We start from the raw sequence: 15,963 nt of genomic DNA on the forward strand, positions 1-15,963 counted from the left end.
TTCGCTAGAGGCAGCCAGGTCAACACAGGCTCGTGAGATTTACCCAGGACTAGCAGGGACATTGGCTTGATCAGGTTCTGCACTGTTCTTCTATACAAAGGCAGGAGACGTACCACTGTCCTGATGAACAAAAATGGGCATTATATGTGTAAATACAAGGTCCTCATGGTCGCTGGAGAGGTAAGAGACTGCCACTGTCAACCTGACAACAAATCACATGGAAATAATCATCCGCCACCTTTGTCAGCATAACTCACCTGGCTGGTAAGAAAAAAATTTGGGAGAAGTCTAGACTTTAAATGCACTTGGGCAACAGCCTATCTGATCTTATTTTAAGCAAGCTATGGACATGCATCCTAGATAAAATTGCTGTGAGTTGGGTTCACAAACAGCTAAAATCAAACTCGGTAGTAGATAACAAAAATTAAAAAGTGGAAAGGCTGATCAAATAAGGTCTGCAAGAAATTGATGTAGTACTGTTTGGTACTTTTTTAATAAGTAATTTCAGTGCAGGAGTAGGCACTTCTTTCTTATTAAACATGAGAAAATGCACCCTGGGAGAGCTATTGGCACTTCTGAGGATAGGCTAAAATTCAAAGTAGTCTTAATTAGCTGGAAAAATTATATGAAATCAATCAGATAAAATTCATCATGGATTAGTTAAAGGTCAAAATAAAAAGGGGAAAAATATTAAAACGGTGAACAACAAACTGTCTAGGCTGCAGTTTTGCAGAAAAAGAAAAAGCCCCACACGCTTGGAGATGTTAAAGAGCCAGAAGCAGAGTATGAATCAACAGCATGATGTGGTGACGGAGAGAACAAGTGACGTTCCAGGGTGATTAAAGGAGTGTTGTATGTAAGACACAAGAGGCAATTATTTTATTAACACTAGTGAATCCTCGGGGTATTGTCTTTGCTTCATGGCTTTGATTTTTAAGGATGTAAACAGACAAGTTGGATTCGGAGGGAAATAATATAAATAAGGGGTTTGTGAATCATATTAGGTTTATTTCAGCTGTCAGAAACCTCGACAAGTCCTCAACCGTGAATAAGGCTCATGTGAGAACACGGCAAATGCTGCCCCTGAGAGTGGAAAAAGAAAAGTCCATGTTTTTCAGGCAGGGCTGTTCTGATGAGCTATTCAGAGAGAAAAAAAGACTTGCAAATTGTTTTAATACAGCCTGTCAAAAGAAGCTATCTAAACTCTGCCACTGGAATTTATTAAAAATAAATTGAAAATATTTGTCAAGAACGGCCGAGGTAAGTGTGATCCTGCAGTAGATCAGGGAGCTGCACCAAGTGCCCCTGGGATGCTCCTTACAGCCCCTTTCTGCCTGCTGGGTGGGGATTTAGGCTTCACCACTATTTATTTCTTAGTGAACAAAGTTCCTTCCCATTTGCACAGCACAGTTTTCAGCTCCACTCACCTTTATAATAACCCTTTATCAGCAGCAGTAATTATGAGTCGACATGAATTACCGTAATGAGGTTCCGTTAAAACATCACACGAGGTCACTGTTTTCAGAGTGGTGGTGACTTCTCAGAAGAGTCACTTTACACCTAACTTCCTCAGTGGCAGCTTGTTGAGATTGAGATGCAACATCTGCCTGTCAGGCAGCATCTGGTACCTTTACAAGTGACCTCGGCACAACACGAGCACCCACAAAGAGGCAGTTTTGATACAAGTCAAGCTATCTATAGAAAAGAGCGAGGCGTAGAGAAAAGGTTATTGGATAGGTTGGTGAAAGCCAGATAGCGAGCCAGATAGAGAGCATGGATTTAATTAGCCTCAAGTCCTGTGTCAGTGAAGGAGTGCTGACTTGTTACTCGGAATAAGCAAGGAAAAAGCTCTGCTGAAGAGCCAGCAAGACCCTGCACAAGTAGTAGCCTTGCCTTGAGCTGACCTTGCTCGCTTCCCGCCTGCGTAGCATGAGTGAGAGCCTGAATGCAGGCATGCTGCTGCAGCCCGTAGGAACTGCGAAGCCCCACCTGGCAGTTTCTCTTGAAAACAGATGTTGCTGTTGAACTGCTGTGCAGCCGCTGAAACCTGCGCAGCCAGCCACGCTGTTTGCCACACTCTTTTACCTGCACAGAAACTACAGCAAGGGTCTTGGGAGAAACAGCTTCATGCAATCACAGCATGAACACATTTTGTGTTCAGCATCTCGGACTCCTCGAGGGTGTCAGCTGGACTGGGAATCTACCATGGCAACCAGATGCGGGGACACAGGTGTACTTGCCGCTCCATCAAGTATCGGCGAGGTGCCCCCCGGGTCCAACTACGGCATCTAGCACGGCTCCCATCTACAGGTACAGAGCTCTCACTGTTACCTGCTCTGCTTTGCTGATCATTTTCATACATGTTAGCTAGCATCAACATATTGAGTGTATTGATACGCATATGCTAGCAGCTATAAACATTGCACTTCATTCATGCCCAGTCCTACAGAAATAGAGCTCTTATATCTCAGAAAAATGTAGGTTCAGCTTAATTTGTAATGTCAACATAACACAAGATACTCAGCTGGTGAAGTGGGTGTAATGGAAATCTTACAAATAAAACTGGAGCTAAATGAGAATGATGTGGTCTCAGTGAAGTGTTCTTTCATCACCCTGCCTTAGAACATGCTAGGCAGGGATAAATATGACAGTGTTTTAGATGACTTTTGCCGTGTTTTACACATATACATCCCGTTGCAGTGTGTCTGTTACAACGTAGTGTGTACAGTTAATTAGTTAACTAATGCAGAGGACTTTTGCTGTGTTTTGTACATATACAGCCTGTTGTGGTGTGTCTGTTACAGCGTAGCATGTACAGCTAATTGGTTAACTAATGCAAGGTCACATGCATACTTTTCTAGTGGGTTTAAGCAACAGCGGCAACCACCACCAGGAGAAATTTCTAGGACTAACCAGTTTTATTTCTGAATGAGGTATCACGAAATCACAAAGTGCAACCAAAATACTCATAAGGCTTTGTAAGGATGACAAGTCAGTCGGGCTCTGAATGGGAACAACACTAAGGCAGTTTGCATAGCAACAGCCATCCTGCTGACTTTGCCCTCTGCCGTAAGCGTGTTTTACACAAAACTACACCAAAGCAGGAAAAACAAAAACAAACGGCAATATATCCCCAAAGCTCAGCTAACGCTAAGGTAAAAGACTTCGGGCAGGGCTGTGCGGCAGCCCCGGCACTTCCCCGGCGTGCGGCCCCGTCCCGTCCCCGCTAATACCGCGCCTTCGGCCGGACGGGGCCGAGCGCTGCTGCGAGCGTCGGGGCGCCGGGGACGGGGCCGCCGCGGACGCCGGGGAAGCCGAAAGAGCCCGAAGTGCCGGGGCTGCCCGCGGCGCCGGGGCTGCTGGGGGTGCCGGGAGAGCCGGAGCTGCTGGGGGTGCCGAAGGTACTCGGGGTGCTCGCGATGCTCGGGGTGCTCGGGGTGCCGGAGCTGCCCGCGGTGCCGGGGATGCTTGGTGTGCCGGGGGAGCCGGAGATACCCGTGGTGCCGGGGATGTCAGGGGAGCCGGAGGCGCCTGGGGTGCCGAGGGAGCCGGGGATGCTCGGAGTGCCGGCGCGGAGGCGGAGCGGGCGGCGCAGCGTGGCTCCGCGTCGTCCCTGGCCGTCGAGGCACAGGCAGCAGCAGACGGCGGCGATCGCTCTCCACGTCCCGGTCCTGGCGACGTCCCGGCGGACGCGGCGCCGCCGGGGCCAGTGGCTGTGCAGGAGCAGGCAGATGTAGGGGTTGAGCGCGTTGTTGGCCGCCGCCACGATGGCCAGAGCCTCCAGCGTATCCCGCCGCCCGTCGCCGGCGGCCGCCGCCGCCAGACCGAGCTCCAGCGCGCAGTGGGGCAGTCGGCAGAGAACGAAGAGAACCGCCAGCACCAGCGGCAGCCGCAGCGCCCGTGACCGGCTGCGGGGGAGGCCTCGGCCGCCCTCCGGCCCCGGCAGCGCCCCGCGGCGCCGCCCGCCCTCGACGGACCGCCGGCGCTGCCGTCGGGCGGCCCCGAGGGCGGCGAGGCTGCGGGCGCAGGCCCAGCAGAGGAGCCCGGCGGGCAGCACGAAGCCGGTGACCGCCCCGTAGATGGTGAAGGTCAGGCCGTGCCAGAACGGCAGCTCCTCGAAGACGCTCCAGCAGCGGAGCCCGCCGGGCCGCGGGGCTGAGCGGAAGGCGAAGGCTTGGGGCACGGCAAGAAGCGGTGCGAGAAGCCAGCCCAGGGCGGCCAGGCTGCGGGCGGGCAGCCTCGGGCGGTACCGCTCCAGCGCCAGCAGTACCAACCCGTAGGCCGAGAGCAGCGGACCGCAGCGCTGCAGCAGCGGTAGCAGGCGGCAGACGACGGCGCTCGGGGGCACGGTGGTGCCGCGGAGCTCGGTCACCAGGCGCGGCAGCAGCGCTAGCCCGCAGCCCGCTAGATCGACCAGTGCCAGGTGCCCCACCACCAGATCTCTCTGCCGGTGCGCCTGCCCGCGGCACAGCCGCCGGAGCACTATCCCGTTGCCCACCAGCGCCAGAAGCAGGACGGCGCCCGCGCAGGCTGCCCGGGGGCCGGGGAGGGGCGGGAGAGTGCCCGGGTGGGAGAGGTTGAGGCCGGGAGGGAAAGCGTTCCCCTCCATCGCCCCCACCTCGGCTGCTGCGGGGCAGCGGACACTCGAGCCCTCGAGCTTTCTCGGTGGCGAAGCGGCGCTCCCCGGAGGCATTTATAGGGGCTGAGGCTCGCCGTCATCGGCCAACGGGGGTGGGCACCGCGCACGGCGGATAGCACGCCCCCCGCCCCCAGCACCGGCGAGCATCTTCCCCCGACGTTTCTCAACTCTTACACAGCCTAGCACGGGCGACCATCTTCCCCTGGCGGTCCCGGCCCCCCCCCTCCCACACCTCCCGGCACCGGCGAGCATCTTCCCCCGGCGATCTTTAACCCTCTCACCGCCCGACACCGGCGAGCACCTTCCTCCGGCGATCCTTAACCCCTACACCAACCGGTACCGGCGGGCATGTCTCCCACGCGGTCCTCTCCCCCCCACATCGGCCGGCAGCGGCGAGCATCTTCCCCCGACGGTACTTTACCCCTACAGCGTCCGGTACAGGCGGACATCTCTCCCACGCGGTCCTTTCCCCCCCACACACCGTCCGGCACCGGCGGGCATCTCTCCCCGGTGGTCCTTAACCCCTACAACCGTCCGGTACCGGCGGGCATCTCTCTCCGATGGTCCTTAACCCCTCCACTCTCCGGTACAGGCGGGCATCTCTCCCCGACGGCTCAGTAACCTGCCCGATGCTGGCAGCACCCCGCCGGAGCGGGGCCCCTCCGAGCGGCTCTGCCGCTGCTCCCCTGTCCCGGCACCCCCGGTGCGAGCGGCAGAGGAGTGGGAGTAGGGGGGGGGGGGGCGTCGCCGCTTGTTCTGGTGTCCGCACGGGAGCTGTTGGGTCCCGGGACTGTTTCCGACGACTGCCCGCCTCGGCACCCGCGTCTCCGGGGCATGCGGGGCAGTGATTTTTTTTTTCCCCCCTTTCCCCAAAGGAGGAAACGGGATTGGAGCGGGGTAGAGGAATAAATTACCACGACTCATAAACTCAGCTGTATTTCTAGCCAGAAAAAGAATCTTTTCGCTGCTCCCAAACCCCTTTGACTGCCGTTCCCACCAGATGGCACTTGGCTGCAGGGATGTCTCCATCCAGCATGGTGCGCAGTGACTCGGAAAACGTCAAAGTGGCCAAACTCTCAAGAAAACATTAGGAAAAGTCTAGTAGAAAAATCAACTTAAATTAAGAGAGAGCGTGTGTGTGTGTGTGAGAGAGAGAATAACACATTTTCTTTTTGATTGATGTGTTTTTACTTCCATCGGTAGCTAGTTGGTAGCCCAGGATTCTGTTGTGGGATCCTCCGGGGGGGGGGGGGGGGCGGTGTGTGTGTTGTGGAGAATTGTACTCAGTGTCTTGTTTGAATGGAAAGTTTTAACATGGTCGTCAGCCTGGAAAAATCAGGACCAAGCAAAACTGGTTATTATTTCACCTTATATAGAATGTGAGTATGCTTTCCAAAGGGCTGTGAGAGGGCAGGCAGACAAATTGCCATTTTTGTGTGCTTTTGATAGGCAGGTAATGGTCTCCAGCTCAGCTGTCCCCAGATCGGGGCTTAACTGCAGTGGCTGTGCTGTTTAAAGTAAGGCAGAGGAAAGCAGGTCTTCGATCCTCTGGCTCCAGCTGTGGAGGAAGGTGTCACCAAGCGGGGGGCTGAGGTGGAAGAGGAGAAGGTGGCATTGAGTGAAAACCACTTCGGAGGTCTGTTGCTCTTCCCTTATGCTGAGTCCTATCCCAAACTCAGGGAACTCCTCTAGGCAAGAAACTGCTGCCTCCTTTGAGGCTTTCACTGCCTCCTGGGCTGCTCTAGGGTGAAATACCTCATGTTCTGTTCACACTTTGTGGGTACACACCCACTTCATGGGTGAGAAAGTGGCCAACATTAGCCCTGCAGTAAGAGGGTCTAGTTGCAGGTCTTTCTGATGAGCAGCCCCTAGCTGCACTCTTTTTCTAAGGGAACAAAGTCTTTTCCCACCATGTGTTTAACAAACTCATTAACCTATTAACAAGTGTACGTTTCCTTGAGGGCTTTCTTCTGGAGGACCTCTGATGTGCCACGGCAGTCCTTAACCTGCAGTTGCTTGTGGATAAGCGTGGCAGTCTTGACTGTAAAATGAAGCCATTTGCTATTGATTGCTTACGCCAGTTGGGCCACGTAAGATTGTCCTGGTTTCGGCAGGGATAGAGTTAATTTTCTTCCTAGCAGCGGGTATAGTGCTGTGTGTTGGACAGAGGATGAGAATAATGTTGGTAACACACTGATGTTTTTAGTTGTTGCCAAGCAGTCAAGGACTTTTCAGCTTCTCATCCTGCCCTGCCAATGAGAAGGGGGGGGCACCCAAGAAGCTGGGAGGGGACACGGCTGGGACAGCTGACCCAGACTGACCAAAGAGATATTCCATACCATATGGCGTCATGCTCTGGAGGGGTTAGCTGGGAGGCAGAGCAGCTCGGAAACTAGCTGAGCATCAGGTGGTGAGAAATTGTGCTGTTCATCACTTCTTTGGTTGTTTATTATTATCATTATAATAATCATTATTATTACTATTATTATTACTGTTGTTATTATTATATCATTATCATTATCATCATCATCATGTTCCTTTTCTGTCTATTAAACTGTGTTTACCTCAACCCATGAGTTTTACCTTTTTTTTTTTTTTTTTTTTCTTTTCAATTCTCTCCCTCATGCTGCTGTGTGTGGGGGGGGTGTTTTAGCTGCTGGCTGGGTTAAACCACGACAAGGGTCCCCAGCATGCTGACAGTCTGAGCCAGGTTTCAGACTGGGATGCCTGGATAATTTATGTATACAAAATCCAGGCTGACTATAGGAATGTCATCATTAAACGGACTGGAGGTTTGGTGCCAAGTGTTACTTCAATACTGGTCTGGACATATATATGTATCTTTGTTGATGTATGTAGGTATATATGTGTCTGTGTGTCTGTATCTCTACATGTGCAGTACATAGATATACAATTTTTTAGAGCTGTCTTCATAAGAGTGTTTCTAACTACAGACTTGTGCATTTTAAGATTTTGGCCCATTTGGGAAGTTAATACACAGAGTCAGCCAAAAGGTGACACTAAAACATCGAGGATTTCCTACTCTGGTTCTTGTGGTTAGTTTGCTATGTGCTATGCTCATTTTCTAAAGAAAATAAGCACAAATGCCTCATTGGATGGTCCTGTGAGTGTGACAGTGACGTTTCATTTTCTAGGTAAGACTGGGTGGAAGTTCCTGTACACTGGAAAGCAGAGAGTCGGTCCTTACGGCTGATTGTGTGCGAATCAGATAACAACTGCCTGGAAACGGCCACACTGTTATTTACACCGCTCTCCGTGCCGTAGCGGTTTGTTAGGAAACACACAGGTGCTGATCCCGAATAAACACATAACGCAAGGCATGACTCTGAGCAAGGTTTCTGTTCGGTGCATCCCGCTTGGAGGAGTCGCTGGTGCTCACGGGGAGGATGGCAGCAGGAGGAACCCTGAGCTCCCTCCTGTTATCAGGCCAGCCCCAGCACATCCCCGCTCCTTATCAGCTGGCTCCTGCCACGCTGAGCCTCCGTACATCCCGCCTGTGGTGCTATGGGGCCAGCCCCGCTGCCTGTCGTTGGCACGTAAAGAGGGGCTGCGACACGCGCCGTTACACGTGTGAACAAGGCAGGGCAGTTGCCATAGGCGCAGCGAAGGGAGGCAATGCTGGACCTCATTATTCTGAGCCTCCATTTCCTCATCTGCTTTCTCGTCGCTGTTGTGATCTGGCGTGGACCAAAGGTATGGCGGGTCATGATGGTTTTTAGCCTGTTTTTTCAGAGGAAGCGAGGGTAGTATGGTTGTACTAGGAATTTGGATGGAACTGGCACACAATAGCTGTAAGCAAGTTTAATAGGAAGGCAGGTTTTGTGATAAAACTAGTTATGTCCTCTGCTGGGAGAGGGAGAGGCTATTAGACATTTGAAGTATGTAAGAGGAGGAAGGAAAGGCAGACGCATTTGCTAAAAAAGCCAGGTTGAACACAGCTTCTCAATAAACAATTTTTTCCCTTTTGCAGATGATATTTTCAGTTTTTTTATCAACTTGCATCAGTTTGTATTTCTAGCCATAGTATTATTTTAAAAGTATTGGATTTACATGTAAATGCTACTGTTTACCCATTGCATAGCCAAAGAGTATTTTACAAGTAGCACCCTTGTATTTTTTTGCAAAAAGCTCTCCAGAGGATATGGTGATTAAAGTGCAGAGTAAATGAATAGTGATTTAGAATTTATCTTGCCTCAGCCTCAGGTATCAAGTTTGCAACAGTTGGTTTTCCTGGTCCTAGTTCTGTTACTGAACACGTTGGCCAAACATTATCACCAAACTCCTCTGCTTTGCTTCGTGTGCACGTTGATAGTCTTTTACTAAAGCTTTTGCTCCTTTCACTTCACGTTTAAATGGGTTGAGGTTTTCTCAGGGACCGAGAAACCCATTCTACATGTAGAAATTCAAACAAAACCTCTTTCGTAAGGTGGCTTTTTGAATTTTTTGTGTTTTAAGGATGTGGATTTGTGCAGCTCAAGCACAGGAACCATTGAAATGAAGCCAGATGGTCTCATATTAATTGGCAAAGAAGATGACATAAAGAGGTCCCAAAGAATAACAGCCAAAGTCAATGGCAGAGAAGTTGTTGTTTTCTACCATGAAGGGAAATTTCATGCTATGGACTCTCGTTGCTACCGTAAGATATTTGCACATACAATCTCAATGTTGCAATAATTAAGCACAAAATCTGCTGCATAAATTAATACTGTGTTCTACCATGTTTCAGATGAAGGAGGCCCTCTACGTCTTGGAGAAATAGAGGTATGTAAGCAAAATAAAAATACTGTAGGGGCATACAATCATTTGAAATCTCTAATGCATTTTTTTTTAATAGTTATCTGAATGTAACATTGAAAAAAACATATATATATATATATATATATATATATATATGTAAAATGGCATACAGCTTTACAGCCAAATCACCAGACATGTCTTTTGGCCTAGAAATTCTGCCAGGAGAACAATCAGAAGCCGATGACTTGCTGTTTTTTCCTTCTTCTTCTTTGCAGGATATCAATGGTCAAGCATGTATTATTTGTCCTTGGCATAAGTATAAAATTACTTTGGAAACAGGAGAAGGATTATATGAAGGAATAAACCCTTTGGAGCCCTCACCAACACCACAGTGGCAATCAAAAGGAGTTAAACAAAGGATTCATAAAGTCACCATAGACAATGGAAATGTTTATGTGAGTCCTCCAGATTTGTCTGTAAGCTTTGACTCTGATTATTTTGCTGATAAATACAAAAACAGTGGTGATTTAGCTATGGAAAAACAAAGCAACTCACCAGCAGCAGAGTAGTTGTGGCCAGAAAGCAGAATCCTGGTGAAATTCACCAATGAAGGACCATCGTTCTGAAATAAAAATGTACTGTGGCCGTACAGATCATCTTCAGATTGAATTCTATTGTTAATGTCATGTTAAAGCATTGAAACATGTAGAATTGAGTAGGATAAGAAGCTCTGCATTGTCAGAAATGTGACTGGTCTCGTGCTAATGATTTTTTTTTTTTTGCACTTGCATTTTGAAAAGACATTTACAGCAGAGTGCTTCATAATATTTGATATTTTAGAAATCCTATTTTGCTAGAATTGTTTTAATTTTTAGGAGGGGATGTAGTATATTACTGTTTGTAAAACACATTATATAGTTTAAAGTAAACAGTCAGGTGTAAAGGTTATGTTTATATACTTAACAGTTTATACTTATAATGCCTTCGGTATAAATGACATGGAGACTTTAAACTTTTTAGATATACAAGTAATGTCTGAATGTTTATTAAGTGCCACAAGGAGAAGTAAAAGATTGAGCATATTTTGGTGACCTTTTTATGCCTATTTGTGTATTACTACTGTGATTCCATAGAAGTATTTATTTTCCTTCTCCTCACTGAGCTCCTTTTGGTAGTTTATCGAATGATGTGACAAGCACTTGTCATGTATGGCTTGTTCCTCCTGATTCTGTTCGATAGGGAAGAAGCAGTTTGGTATAAAAGCCTGCTGATACATAACGTAGTGGCTCTTGTTTGTTTTTATTTATCATAAGTACGTTTTTAGACATTCCTTTGAAAAAGCGTGCTTTCTGTGTGGAGCGAAAGGTTAGGTTTTTCTGTGTGCATTCACTGTATAATACCAGATTTTCCCCGATAACCCCTCTGACAAAGTTTTCCCCCCGGAGCTGTGCTGGGGGGGTGCAGGCTGGGTGCTGGGACAGGGTGGGTTCCAGACTGCAGAGATACTGTGCAAATGCTTAACACCATCCTGCATGGCTGTAGTTCTCTGGGGTGCATTTTTGGGTGATGTGTTGGCTGTTTGCAAAATTTGGTCGTAATCAGGTTCAGTTTGAAGTTGCCCGGCTTTGTCTGTAAGTTTCTCTTGTGCCTGCGGTGGGTTGTCTTGCTTTTCACGTCTGTGAAGGGTAAGTAGGTCTGTGTCAACATCATCGTTCATACAGATGCATTTAGAAGTAGTGAGGTATAGGCAGGTATCAGAGGAAAACATCTGTGCCCGATTGATCACAACAAAAAAAGCAAGTAACACAATCAATTTATTTCACGGCATTTAAATCTGGGTGCCCACCTCTGAGCGTGCCTCCTTACGGCGTTCTTGTGGTTGATAACCACAAAAGGGAGAAGCGGCACCTGCAAAGTGCTGTTGAGCTGACCTATTTCAGTTTCGTATTTTAGAAGAGCTACAGCACAGAAATGCTTTTAGCCTCCTCCTCCTCCTGCTGACCACTCAGCCAGCCAGTGCCGGCCATCAGATGTAAACGCCTGCCTTCTCTCAGATGGATCACATCTGATCCTCTGCTAGAAAATGCTGTTATTTATTGACCAGTTCCGTGGTGGTTTTTTTGCTGTTTCTTTGTTTTTTTGGAGGAATATAACCTTTTCTTTCTCGCTCGTCTCTCAGCCACAGCGAGTGCATCTGCAATGACACTTAAACGTTGATGTCTTGTCCTGCTGAAAACATGGATTATATAAAAGAAAAGTATTGTAAAAGATCTTCAGATATACCTGTGATGACTCATGTGATTGCTTAGATAGTATTTTTATTGCCTTTTTTTTTTTTTTTTTGGAGGGGGGAACTACTGCATTAATAGAAATTGACTTTAAATTAATAAAGATGCAGTTCAATTTAAGAAAGTACCAATTATGAGTAATATGCTATTGCCAGTATGACATTTATTAGAATGTTAGTAATAGGAAGTTTCATTTGAAAGTTTCGCGAACATGTTCGTATAGGTCAAAGAGTGGTCAGGGTTTTGCAGGGTTGAGTTTCCTGGCTAAAATCCAGCAAAGTGTTTAATCATATGTTTACTGTTAATCATATGAAATAAGTGGAACTGCATGTCCAGGCTTAGATAAGTCCCTTTTCTTCAGTACTTCTCGAGCATAATAACTATCTGCAAGCTTTTAAGGTATTTTTACTTTTATTTGAAACATGTTCTTATTCTCAGGGAGATCACATTAATTTAATATCTAAAGTTCATCAGTTAGTTTGCTTTCCCCTCAATTTCCTTGTTGATTATCACAGAAGAAACAGAGGATTATTAACCAGAGAGTTGGCTGGCTGTTAGATTTTCTTTTCTTTTTTTTTTTTTTTTTTTGACAGCAAAGAACAAAACCTACAGTGTGTTATTGTTGCTACCTTTAAAAATATGTACGCGCTATTCCATTTTATTTGTCTGAGCTTCGAAGTGCTAGAATATGCACCTGCGTTAAAAATACTGCAACCGTTTAACGTCCCAGAGTTGGACATTTCTGAGTGTCTCATCCTGCCAGCCCTTCCTCGGTCTCTAATAACACTGGCATATCGTGTGCAGACGTGGGAAATGCGGGGGTCATCCTGAAAGGGAGCCAGTCAGGAGAGCAGTGGGGAGGGATGGAGGGGGAACACGGGGGGGATCTCGGATGCGATGGGAGAGCAGGGCTGCAGGCGCCGGAGCTGGGCGAGAAGTGAGGAGTGTCCGGACAGGTGAGGGGAGGAGGTGTTGGTACTCATGGGGAAGGAAGCTTCAGTGGGGAAAACCAGGAAAGGCAGCAAAAAGCACTTTTGGGAGCAAGGAGACTGAAGCAGGGCGGGGGACCGAGAGCCGTCCAGGGAACCACTGGTGGGGATGGAGGACGGCTGGGACATGGCTGTGTGCAATTAGAGATTAATAGCGGGACAAGGAGGGAGACGAGGAGTTACGTTAAGGCAGTGACGCTGAGACGGGATTTAAGGGACAATGAAGAGACAGAAAGAGTGAGCAGTTGTGGGCAAGAGTCCAAAAAGTCAGTGGCTGGATAATTAGAGCTTCCTGGAGAGATGTGTTAATGAGAATGATGTTAAGATCAACCCTCCAAGTCACTCAGGAGGAGTGTTTTGTTGGTGATAGTTTGGGGGGGTTTAGTTTAATTTGACAAATGAGCAAACACCATCTGTTTTCCCATCATTAATCAGCTAGGCAAAGAACAGAGAAATATATTTTGTGCTTTGGCTTAAAAATTTTCGTGATGACTCTGCGAGACATGCAGGTTCTGTAAGCTGCTTCCACAGGCGGCTTCAACAGAACAAACAAGTTAAATTTATCCTATCACAAAGCCATCTTTTCCAGAAAGACAGGTGAAAACTATGACTGTACTAGTTTGAACTGCAGCTTGAGCCTTGACCCAATGTAGCTGCACCGTAAACCTTAAATAGAAAACATTAACTGTAAGGCTGGATGCTGAATGTTTTTCTTCTGCATGCAAGGCCTTGTTCTGCAATGTTCTCTTGACTTCATCTGGTGCTGCACGTGAAATAAAGGACAGCTTCAATGTAAAAAGTGTTATAAAGTCGGGATTGAGAAGCTTATGAACGTACCCCATATGGAGCAGGTACAGTGGTGAGAGGAGTCTTTGCAGGACAGGCAGGGAAAAATGTCTAATCCGTAGGAAAACAATTTTAAGACTAACCTTTCACTGTTGAAGCTCTTTTCAACAGCCCTGTAGAGTTCCTAATTTCATGCTTAATTTTGGAATGAAATGATCTCTGAAGTTTGCACCCGCTCTCTTCGTTATGGTTAGGAAAAGTAATTCATGACGTTACCCCACTGATCGTACAAACGTGGGCTGCGAGAGTCAGCGCCCACCCATTCCCAAGTGCCCCATCACTCTGCCCACTTGGCTTGGCAGCTTTTTTCAAAGGTTACTGGAGGAAGCAGGGGATGGGGAATGGAAATAATACCGCTGGAGAGGTACTTGAGCTTCTGGTCGTGTATGAGGAGACTGCCCTTCGCGGGCACTACGGTGGGAGAGCTGGTCTCACAGTGGATCCGACCGGTGGGGGCTTCCCCCCCGCAGCTGCATCTGAGGCACCCGGGGTCGGTGGTGTTCTGCCGGGACAGCCGGTTCGGGCAGCTCCGCCAGCGGCTGCACCAGCCCCGTGCTGGGGGCACAGGGATGCAGGAGGAGGAGGTGAGGCTTAAGGGGGTGTGATGGCTTGGCTCAGTCAGTTCTTTGAATTCTATCCGGCAAACGTTGTTGTTTTATGTGGCATTTACTCATGAAAACCTACCAATTTTGTTGAGCGGAATTTCTTCACTTGAATGAAGAGTCAAGCACAGTTTTCAACATCTGACATGTATAAATTACTGAACTGGGCTAAAAGCAAAACTGCCAGTTTTGCTTGTAGGTACGCAAACTGAGAAATCGATGCGGATATCCTGATCAGCCCATTAATGACTCTTCTTCCATGAGATGAAGATAGTGCCCTGACAAGCGCTGGCCATGATGCTTGAACACTGGGATTCTTCTGCTGAAAGAGATGCTTGAGAAGTATGGTTTGTTGTTGCAAACTGTAGTAGTTACAAATCCAAGGCTTATGAAGGAAAGACCATTCCAGAAATAGTTATCCTATACGAAAGTTATGGTAAAATGTGTGCTACCTTATTTAAAAAAAAATAATTCATTTGTTCATCATAATCTGAAGACTTAAATGAATTACAATTTATTTCATTTGTGGCCTTCCATGTGCTCTTGGTATTTTGCTGAGGCTGTGACTGACTAAGGACCCAGACAACACAGAGATTACAGATCAACATAATATCTTTTCATTAAGCCAGCCACTGTAGATGGAAAAAGTACTAAAGCCTTTAGGCACACTAAGTAGGGCTGTAGTGCCTGAATGCTATTCTGATTTATTTATGTTTATATATGAGTTGTTTAATAAGAGATATTACCTCTGCTTGCAAACCTTCTGCCTTGATTTTGATTAACGTCCAAGATACATCCTGTCCCGATTCAAATATCATATTTTTTATTACAGTGTATACTAAACATCCTGAAAAAAAAAATGCATGTTTATTTAGCACAGACAGCTCCAGGGAAAATTACATAATTCTGTAGCTGCAGTTTGACCAGGAAAGCATAGAAGGGCCTTCCCCTGTATGGGTGATAGGGCCTTGCACTGTTCCTGGCACTGTACTCGCTCAGCACCCGAGGAATCAGCGCCATTGTCTGAATTTGAAAAGCAATAGCTGTTGATGATGAATAGGACCTCCCAGGAGGCTCTGTAACCTTGCAGTGCTCATGGCATTTTTTGTGAGACTCAGCAATGAAAGAAAACCTGAAGCTTAACATCAATTTGGAGATGCAGGCATTCATGTGAATTTTCATTACCAGTTTGGCTACTCTAGCATGTGCTAAGCAGAAAGGAGGCTTGGTGTTAACTGAACTCATGCACAAAGCCAAGTGCAAGGTCCTGCACGTGGGTCGGGGCAATCCCAAGCACAACTGCAGGCTGGGTGGAGAATGGATGGAGAGCAGCCCTGAGGAGAAGGACTTGGGGGGTACTGACTGATGAGAAGCTCAACATGAGCCATCAATGAGTGCTGGCAGCCCAGAAAGCCAACCGTGTCCTGGGCTGCGTGTCCAGCAGCGTGACCAGCAGGTCGAGGGAGGGGATTCTGCCCCTCTGCTCCGCTCTGCTGAGACCCCCCTGCAGTGCTGCGTCCAGCTCGGGGGTCCCCAGCACAAGAAGGACATGGAGCTGTTGGGGCGAGTGCAGAGGAGGCCACGGAGATGCTGCGAGGGCTGGAGCACCTCTGCTCTGGAGACCTCAGGCTGAGAGAGTTGGGCTTGTTCAGCCTGGAGAAGAGAAGGCTGCGGGGAGACCTTCGAGCCCCTTCCAGTCCCTGCAGGGGCTCCAGGAAAGCTGGAGAGGGGCTGGTGCCAAGGGCAGGGAGTGCCAGGCCAAGGGGTATGGCCTGAAGCTGCAGGAGGGGAGATGGAGATGGGATGTGAGGCAGAAATCCTTCCCTGTGAGGGTGCTGAGG

The 15,963-nt window shown here is 48.1% G+C and overlaps 2 protein-coding genes across 2 annotated transcripts; one reads left to right on the forward strand and one right to left on the reverse strand.

The window, feature by feature from the left end:
* Positions 1–2,921: 2,921 nt before the first annotated feature.
* GPR150 (G protein-coupled receptor 150) lies at positions 2,922–4,644 on the reverse strand. The gene has a single exon (XM_054810069.1). The coding sequence runs from the start codon at positions 4,607–4,609 to the stop codon at positions 3,227–3,229; it is 1,383 nt and encodes a 460-aa protein (XP_054666044.1). The 5' UTR covers positions 4,610–4,644; the 3' UTR covers positions 2,922–3,226.
* A 2,348-nt stretch (positions 4,645–6,992) lies between these two features.
* On the forward strand, positions 6,993–10,665 carry RFESD (Rieske Fe-S domain containing). The gene is made up of 5 exons (XM_054811030.1): positions 6,993–7,046; positions 7,795–8,353; positions 9,116–9,296; positions 9,387–9,421; positions 9,673–10,665. The coding sequence occupies exons 2-5, from the start codon at positions 8,276–8,278 to the stop codon at positions 9,964–9,966; spliced, it is 588 nt and encodes a 195-aa protein (XP_054667005.1). The 5' UTR covers positions 6,993–7,046; positions 7,795–8,275; the 3' UTR covers positions 9,967–10,665.
* Positions 10,666–15,963: the final 5,298 nt, after the last annotated feature.

This window comes from Grus americana, chromosome Z (assembly GCF_028858705.1).
Source record: "Grus americana isolate bGruAme1 chromosome Z, bGruAme1.mat, whole genome shotgun sequence".
Classification (NCBI taxonomy): Eukaryota; Metazoa; Chordata; class Aves; order Gruiformes; family Gruidae; genus Grus; species Grus americana.